Source organism: Lucilia sericata, unplaced genomic scaffold, assembly GCF_015586225.1.
Source record: "Lucilia sericata isolate MDLA Ls3-8-SP2 unplaced genomic scaffold, ASM1558622v1 Contig003052F_arrow, whole genome shotgun sequence".
NCBI classification, from domain to species: domain Eukaryota; kingdom Metazoa; phylum Arthropoda; class Insecta; order Diptera; family Calliphoridae; genus Lucilia; species Lucilia sericata.
Window position 1 is genome coordinate 25984 of NW_023996666.1, and position 9481 is coordinate 35464.

General features: G+C 32.6%; 2 protein-coding genes across 2 annotated transcripts; one reads left to right on the plus strand and one right to left on the minus strand.

Moving 5' to 3' along the window:
- Window positions 1-1226: 1226 nt before the first annotated feature.
- LOC119614550 (P3 protein-like) lies at window positions 1227-4493 on the plus strand. The gene is made up of 4 exons (XM_037970669.1): window positions 1227-1821; window positions 3165-3529; window positions 3591-4073; window positions 4144-4493. The coding sequence occupies exons 1-4, from the start codon at window positions 1617-1619 to the stop codon at window positions 4453-4455; spliced, it is 1365 nt and encodes a 454-aa protein (XP_037826597.1). The 5' UTR covers window positions 1227-1616; the 3' UTR covers window positions 4456-4493.
- A 178-nt stretch (window positions 4494-4671) lies between these two features.
- Window positions 4672-9477, minus strand: LOC119614552 (anaphase-promoting complex subunit 1-like; the record flags this gene model as incomplete). Its single annotated transcript, XM_037970671.1, is given in 11 exon segments — window positions 4672-5029; window positions 5032-5116; window positions 5178-5505; window positions 5584-5838; window positions 5897-6230; window positions 6233-6330; window positions 6479-8096; window positions 8157-8319; window positions 8388-8648; window positions 8710-9292; window positions 9362-9477. Coding segments are annotated over 11 exon segments (4173 nt in total), but the record flags the coding sequence as incomplete, so codon positions are not given.
- Window positions 9478-9481: the final 4 nt, after the last annotated feature.

A 9481-nucleotide genomic window follows, 5' to 3' on the forward strand; every position in this document is an offset into this window, starting at 1 on the left:
TGGACATGGTTTATTCGACTCCGCCATCTATAAGGATCCAGAATATACATATATACTTATAGGGTCGGAAAATTATGAATGATACTTTTGTCGAAAACTTAAAATTAGCTCTAAATTAGTAAAACACATTTGAATTTTATGGACAAAAAAGGGGGTAAATGTGGGCCTATTCTTATAAATTTTGTTAGAGAAATGTTACGCCTGAATTAAAGTTATTTTATACAGAATTTTATCGAGTTATTAGTGTTTATAAGTCATTTTCAAAAGATCTGTTTTGGCGATACGGTTGTATGGGGCCTATGCGAATAATGGACCGATATTAACCATTTTGAATTCGTTAGCGTAAGCACAAGCTTTACATGGACAGACAGACGGACATAGCTAAATTAACATCAGGACAAACGCATAATATTCTCCCCACAATGGCGGTGGCAGGGTATAATAACATTATTTAAAATTTCCATTTTCTACAAATCAGCCTTGACTTCGTTAAAACGCATTTTAAGCAAAAAGATCTGATTTTTTTATCATCCACATTCTCTTTCAAAATTGATTTTGTGACTGAAACCCTAAAATTGGCTCCAAATTCGATAAAACTCACTTAATTTATAATCACTCATATTTTCCTTCAAAGATAGAAAAATAAAATCAGCTCTATTTTCTTTGAAGCACATTTAAATTTAAAATAGAATCGTATATTGTGATCATCTATATTATCTTTGTGATAAAGAGTATAATCGATTTATCACTGCCTAGTTTAATCGTTTTTAGTGACGAAAATCCCAGCAAGATGTCGTTATATTATAATTTAACTCTATTAATTGATAATCTGTGGACAATTAGTACCAACAATTTTTTTATCAGAAATTAGTAAGCGACTTTTTATTTTTAGCAACTTCATAGCTACATTAGACATGTTCACTTAAAATAAATTGGCTTTGAAAGTTACCAGTTACCAGAAAGTTAATTTTCTACAGAACACAAGATTTATTTCAAAACTTTAATAACTCCTAAATAAGAAAATGCTAATATGTTGATATTTCATGCTACAATTTAAGATTTGCTATTAAACATTTCTGTAAATCAAAAGTAGACGTAACTAAGACCTGACATTTTTAAGGTCCGGTCTAATGAAAATAAGATAAGATTCCCAATAAAATCTAGTACCCAATAAACTTTCAAGTGGCAACATTTTTATTAATCTCATATTATATTCACATCACACCGAAACCCACTAGATTGAAATAACATTCAGAGACTCACGTAGTAGATATGAGCGGTGCTATAATTTGAGAGCGTGTAGTATTAAAAAACAACTCTAAAAGTCTATAACCTGCATAATACAAAAGTAAATTCACATTACTTGTTGAATCTTTAGATCAAAATAAACAAAAAAATATTTGTAAAATTTACGGTGAATTGCTAAGAAAACATTGAAGAAAATGTGATAAGAAATTAAAAAAAATAATAATTTACTAGATCCTCGAAATTATTACAGAATAAAATACACAAAATTACAGAGTCTCTTGCGAAATATCAAATATTTTATAATTACATACATATTTACAGTAAAAAAAAAGTGTTATTAAATAACTACTACGTGTAAAGAAAAAACAATGCATTTTCTAAAAGCTTTACTAATATGGCTTCTATCTGTAATGGTGCGTCATGGAATTTCCTCACCATTACAACAAATAACAACTGCCACTATGGGCACACGATTTAGAAGGGAATCAGAACCTCAGTGGCATGTAGAATTTAATCCAAAAAATATGACTGCTCATATGGATACATTGGAAAAGGTAGAAGTAACAATTACAAGTAAGTTTGCAACGTTTAAAAAATAAAATGTTCATGCAATTAATTACAAGTTTTATATTATATATTAGATTTTAAATTTGTTGCAAAATGGAATTTTAGGTGGAGCAGAAGTTTTATATTAAAATTTTTAAATAGTGTCTTTTAATAGAAATGTTTTTTTTAAAACAGTAAACTATTTATTTTAAAATTTAATAGAATTATCGACTGGTTTCAAATTTGAAATCAATTTTAGTTATCTTTAAGAAATATATCAAAATCCATCGTTAATCAATTGTTTTCTAAGTGCATATCTAATGTTGAAACACGCATTAATACAAAAATGACCTGTAGAATCTACATTTATTTGTAAAACTTAGATATTATTGGCCTCCGGTAGGTTAGTGGTTAGTAATCTAGTCTGCTAGACCGGAGGTGGTGGGTTCGATTCCCACCTGAGGCACTAACTAGATATTATTTAAATACATACATACTGTAAGAATTTAATACATTAGGGTGGTACTTAATAAGATATAAACTTTTTCATATAGCCATTTGTGTGGCATTTTAATTAAAAAAGTTATTCATATTTATACCCTACACCACTATAGTGTGGAGGGTATTATGCGTTTGTGCTGATGTTTGTAACGCCCAAAATATTGGTCCTATACCCACCTTAATGTATACCAATGGTCTCGATATCTCTTTCTGAGTCGATTTATGGTCAATTGATGGTCAAAATTCACTTATAAACACCAATATCACGATAATATTCTGCATAAATAACTGATGTAGACGTAAATCCATCACCCAAAATATATAGGGAAAGGACCATATTAACCCCCTGGCTCCATATAACCCGTCTTTTAGAAAGAAAGAAAAGGGGTCTTATTTTACGATCACTTACATTTCCCCTCAAAATTCGATTAGCGGTCAATAATTTAAAATAACTTTAACAATGAATTTTAAGTATAAAGAGCCCTCCATTTCTTTAAAAACTTTGAATCGGCCAAATATTGGTTTTTGAATAAAAAAAAACCGTAATATAACAGCGTGAAATTTGTTATGAATGTTAAAAACAACAATAATTTCCGAAAGTACTGATATTCCCTTTATTTTCCGACAAAAAATCTATATTTTACGCCACCCTAATTACATGTCATTAAATGAAAGACAAACACATTTTCTGCTGTCCATTATTTTCGTTCATAGAGTACCCTTCTGATTTGACCATATAATTAGAAGAGATATTTATGCCTAAAATAGCAAAACTAGCGTTATCGCTAGATAACCCTGTCATTAACGTTATACTTATTATAAGAAAATATTTTCGATAAAATCCATTTAATAAAGATATTTCTTTTCAGATATTGCTGTTGAAAATTTAAATTACATATCCTTCAGATTTAAATCTGATAATAATGATTTGGCTCGAGTGGACGATATCGTAATGGGAACTCAAGTTGATCGCCTAAAAAGAAGTTGGCATGGAAATATAACCATTGATGTAATATTCTTGGGTTCGACTCGAATTAATGTTGAAATGAGCAATAGTTTAGATAATACCACAGAATTAAGTAAAGAATCTTTTGATTTGATTATAATACGTAAACAGCGTGTTATTGATCATGTTTTTACCGGGTCTGTAATTTTATTGGTGTCTTTGTTGTATATTAATTTTGGTGCTGCCTTAGATTTGCACGTTTTAAAAGGTCTTATAACAAGACCTGTGGTAAGTAGGGATTTAAATGAACATTAAATTGAATTCCTAATGTAATATTATATTTTTACAGAGTCCTGGTATTGGTATTATATGTCAATATGCTTTTATGCCTTTACTTAGTTTTGCTGTGGGCTATTTTATATTTCCCGATAATTTGGAAATGCAATTGGGCTTATTTTTCACCGGCGTTTCGCCTAGTGGTGGTGCCTCGAATATTTGGACGGTTATATTGGGTGGTAATATTAATCTTTCGGTATTATTGACTACCATAACTAATTTGGCTGCATTTGCTATGATGCCTTTATGGATTTTCACCTTGGGTCATGTTATTTTTACACGCGGCAATTTAAAAGTGCCTTATGCTAAAATTGCCACATATTCTATAGGATTAATTGTACCCTTAGCCATTGGCTTGGCTATACAAAAATGGGCACCACGTGTTAGTCGCATATTGGTGCGTCTTTTAAAGCCTATTTCCACATGTTTAATAGTATTCATTATAGTGTTCGCTATAGCCACTAATGTGTATTTATTTAAGTTATTTTCTTGGCAGGTAAGTTTGTTAAAATTTAAATATATATTTTAAGAGATCTCAATTTTTTCCTTTTTATTTCTTTTTGCAGATTATTCTAGCAGGGTTGTTACTACCCTGGTTAGGATATATTATATCCTGGTGTGTGGCGAAGACATTTAAACAAAATTCAACGGATGCCTTAACCATAGCCATAGAGACTGGTATACAAAATACGGGCATTGCCATATTTTTATTAAAAACCTTGCCACAACCTCAGGCGGATTTAACTATTGTTATACCAGTGGCCGTTGATATTATGACCATGTTTCCACTGGTGGGTTTATATATTTATAATAAATGTACTGGGCGTAATATAAAAGATGGAGTTTTAACCGAAGACCAACAAAATATTAGGCCTTAAATTATTTATGTAATAAATAGTGATAGTAAAGAATTTAAGGTTTTTGTATTAAAACAAACAAGCCATTAGACATTAGTAGTACTCCATTGTTCCATTCGTGCAATTTATGTATAGATCGTCTTCCATTTAAAATATCTCAAGTTTTAATAACTAAATATTGTTATTTTTTATAAATTTAAATACATACCTTTATAATTGTTAATCAAAAAACACATCTTTTATTTTTAGCTGAAAGTAACCTTTTAGGCACTTGTTGCTTGCAACACTTTTAATAAACATTGTGTAGTTGATGCATCCAATTGAAGTTTTTGAAATTCTTTTATATAACCAATATAATTAACTGGAGGCTGAACAATTAAATTCATTAAATTTGGTGTAAGTTGATAGAAAATTATGACAGCTACCAAACGCGCAACATCTTGGCTTGAAAGATTAGCTATAATATGTGGTTCAAAGTCACGTGAACCTATAAACTGTCTTAAGGGTAAAGACAACTGTTGACGACAGTTATCGATGAATGTTTGAAATTGTTCAATATAGGCCAATATCAGCTCTTTAGAGAAAAGTATATGAGTGTGTAATGCAGCAAATAGGAGCTCATCAATTTCAATTGCCAAATATCATTGAAATTTAGTTGTTGCGTTTTCAAGTGTAAAACATGCTAAAATTAATAATTATCATTACTAAAGTTTATTTTTAAAGAATTTAGTTCAAAAACTTACATTATAAGTGGCCAAGTAAATGGGTAAAACATGCATTTTGTCCTTTACAACTGCATTGTAAAATAACATTGTTAAATGCTGTTTTAAAGCTAATTCTCCGGATGAGGTTTCTGTTTCATCCAAATGCAACAAGCGATCTGTAAATCCTATAACATATGGCTCATTTGAAAATCGTTCCAATGTTTTGGGATCTATTTCCCAGCAAACGCTTTGTTCTGTCGTTAAAGTTTGTGAGAATAGACTTTTCAGGCGATCGGGATCCTCTAGATGCGATAAACAGCCCGAACGTTTCTTAATCTCTATACAAGCTGAATTTTCCAAAGCTTTACTGTAACATATAAAAACAAAGTGAATATTGTTAGAAAACCAAGTACTTCTTGCTAAAAAGTTTAAAATATTCACTCACACTAATTGATTCCAATTACGATCCTTTTCAAAAGATACTGGCCAATAGTTGGGATCATCTACTACAACTTTCTGTAAAGTATTTAATTCAGGCAACATACAGGGAGCCATAGGTAAACGTCTCAACTCCTTAGAGCCAATTTCCAATACTGATATATTACATAAACATAATTTCCGTGTGTCTATATCACGGGGCAAAAACAGACGAGGTTCTACAGCCAAAACATAAAGATGCCGGAAAGCTTGTAGATGATATCTATAAAAATACATTTCATATACATATAAAGAAACTATTTTCTAAATATCTAACATACCTGTTATCATTACTGTGTGTTGGGAACTTTGGAAAAAGAGCACATACTAAAGCTGCCACTGCTTCCGGAGTTTTGGCTATGGTAAAACGACCGGCACCCAAAAATAGAAATCCTAAAGCCATGTGTATTGCCATATGAGAACCATAAGTTACATGAGGATGTTGTGTACCAATTCTGGAACGTAAATAGCGTATAATGCGGAGTATTTCTAAATCACCCGATCCGGCAAACACCAATGATATGGCTAGTAGAATAACCATAAGACTGTTCTCTATAGTTGTGCGTCCAGCAAATTCGCCCACATATTTTCCAGAAAATCCCAAAAACAATTTTTAGCTCTTCTAAGGGTTTTGAAGGCCACGGGATTTTCGGTACCAGCATATTTTAAACCAATACAAAAAGCTGCACCCGCAATAATATTACAATAAGCTTGCCTATAAGAAGATAAAATATTATACATTTAGAATGAATTCAGTTCTAGTTCAATTCTATTCTGTTCTGTTTCAGTTCTAGCTCAATTCTAACTCAGTCCAATTCTAGTTTAGTTCTAGTTCTACTTCTTTTCTTAGGTGCACTACTTACGTTATGGCTTCATGATCGATATCCTCATTTTCATTAACTTGTGCTCCCTTTTCTACATCAAATCTTAAATTTACAGGGAATTGATTGTGCAGCCATTCTTCATCCGGCTGAACATCACTCCACATTATTAAACCATGAGCAATTGTGCGTAGTAATAATAAATCGGGCCGTACAAGATCTAACAAATAACGTGTATTTGGTGGATTCATCCATTCAGCAACAGCTTTATTATCGGTATTATAAAACATAAGACCAAGTGCCAGAGTAGCTCCGGGAGCTGTAACATCAATATTAACCTGATCACCTTCGCGTACTTGGAATGAGGGTAGTTTATATTTTTCTTTTTGAGAACCAGTTAGCAAACGTTTATTGCCGCCCACCATATAATAGTGCAAAGTATCGGGTAATTGTAGATCTCTTAAGCCTGCCGGAGATTCACCCTGTCCTAGAGTTACTAAACCTAAAGCCAGACCAGCTGTTAAGGCATACGATTCTCTCTCAACACAATTTTCCATTTCGGGTCCGGGAGGTCGTCCCACTTCTTGCAATAAAACCTCGGCTATATGCCTTTTCGCGGTACCTTGGTACAATAGACCAATGCCCATTAAAGAAGCCACCTGTATATTTTGGGGAATATCTAATTCCAAGGCGGTGGCTGGTAATAAAGCCTCAATGTGTACACTTAAGAGTTTAGTGGTAGTGTTATTCATAGTACCTCTATGAGTGGCTGATATTCCCAAGAGCAAACCCACACTGGTCATTTCATCACACTTTACTAAGTATTCGTAAATACTCATGAAAGATAAAGTCTTCAAATGATTATTCAAGCCGAGAGCCATTAAAAATCCTGCATGTTCTGTAGATATCTCGGCTTGTCCTTTTGGCTTATTGTAAACAATCCAGGTGGAGTCTACATCACGCGCATTTGGTGATATTTTCAGGCCAGCTGCTACACCATTATGAAATGTTGGCCATAAACTCATATTGGCGGGAAATTCAATTTGTTGCATTTCAACAGTGGCTCCTTTAATGGGTTCCTTGCCGGTTAGACATAGTTTTGGTATGGGCATGGATTCGGTTGGTGTAGGTATGGAAGTTCTTAAAGTAAACATACCCCTACCCAAAGGCAAAGTCATGGTTCGAGTACACAAGGTAAATAATTGTTTTTCTTGCTCTTCAATAAATTCATGATCAGAAGTGCCGGGCGATTGGGTAATATCTATAATTACGGGCTCTGATGATGTTAACAGTCTACGAACTTCTGTTATGCGCATATCATCAGGATAACGTAGACTTAAAAGTTTGGTATCTATATTATCCATGCCATCATCTAAAGCACCTTCCATCTGGGATATACCACTTTTAGAAGGTGGACAGCGAGCAGATAATGAATCTTCTGTGTCTATATTCATGTTTTGCAAATAATTTGAACTTTTATTTAGTGTTGCAAAATCACAATTATGTAATTTAGCATGAGCAACTAAATCAGAGCGCAAAATTAATTCATATGTAGCAGGTGAGCAACCTATAGGTGGTTCTAATCTAGAGTATTCCAAACATTCGGATATTATTAAGTGTACAGCTACCGGTAAATGTTCTATATCTTTACGTGTCATTTCTGTGAATGAAATTGATATTGAAATAACAAATCATTTGATATACTTTAGATTTCACTCACTCATATTGATTAACATTTGTATAACCTGTTCGGATCGGGAGACATTAGTTGATATAAATCTTTTGGGTTTTTTAGCAAAAAATGATTGTACAGAATCGGTAAATTCAAACGGTTTTATCCAATGTTTGATTTTATTAGTGCCATGCATAACAAGTGAGACCACCTTGATTAAAAAGTATACAATTACAGAGATAAGATGTAATTAAATGACAAAATATTGTATATATTTACCTGTAAAACATTGCGACTTAAATCATTTATACCTTCCACATAATTATAGGGCAAAGTGTCTTTATTTCGTATTATAAATTCCAGTTGGTTAAAAACACTAGGAGCTTGCACCTGTAAAAGTTCCTTATAGGACATTTGAGAACCATGTTGCTCGGTTAAAATACAAGTTTTGGAACAATTTTTCACCAGCAAAGGAAAATCCATAGCATAATGAAATGTATACGATTGTAATTGCATATCGTAGGCTAATTGATGCAGAAACTATTTAAGGAAATACCAAACATTTTGTAATATTTATTTGAAATTGTATTGCTTTATTTACCTTGGCTAATGGCAACAAATGTGCATGCATAGTATCGTCCAATTTAAAATCCTCATAGAGTAAATGAAAACTATAAAATATAGCCGGTATGGTATTGAATAAACAAGCCGTAGTATCAATATTTGTACATTGTGAATTATTTTCTTTTGGTGGCTTATTATCTGAACCTTCTAGAATGGACAACATAAATTGCCAATCTTCTTCGGTACCCGAATGTATTTCATCATTTTTCTTTCTTTTCTTTGGCTCCTCAGCACTAAACGATGTAGCAGTGTTACTGCTATAATCATGCATAACAGCTGAAAATCCCATTAGATCTAATAAAACATTACAAAATATTTCCCATTCTTGTTCGATAGAATAATCTCGTGATCCGGGCGGATTTCGTGCTCCATACCATTTGGTAATAAGCTGTATGTATTGATCTTTTTTGAGGACTTGTTTTAAAGCTTTGATGCAGCGAGTAACAAATTTAGTTTCATTTATTAAGGGCAAGGAAATGCGCAACATTTTCCCCGAACTATAGACTAAAGTAAGACGATTAACGGCCGGATCACGTAGACCCAAACAAATGTTGCTGTTTCTGAAATCAGAATATTTCAGAATACTTTATTTAAAGTTGTCTTATTATCGAAAATGTTTCTCTACTTACCTATTGGAAAACTGCGGTTGCAGGGGGTGTACTGGTGATAGCAAATGTAACTCGTCTTCAAAAGTAGTGTCTCCTGGTTTTTGTGCTGAAGGCAAGAGACTACTGCGACGAGGAAATGAA

Bases quoted from the DNA above. Each gene is read 5' to 3' on its own strand.
- LOC119614550 (XM_037970669.1), top strand. From the start codon at position 1,617: ATGCATTTTCTAAAAGCTTTACTAATATGGCTTCTATCTGTAATGGTG. The intron at 1,822-3,164 runs GTAAGTTTGCAA...ATTTCTTTTCAG, and splicing joins GGTAGAAGTAACAATTACAA to ATATTGCTGTTGAAAATTTA. The intron at 4,074-4,143 runs GTAAGTTTGTTA...TTCTTTTTGCAG, and splicing joins TTAAGTTATTTTCTTGGCAG to ATTATTCTAGCAGGGTTGTT.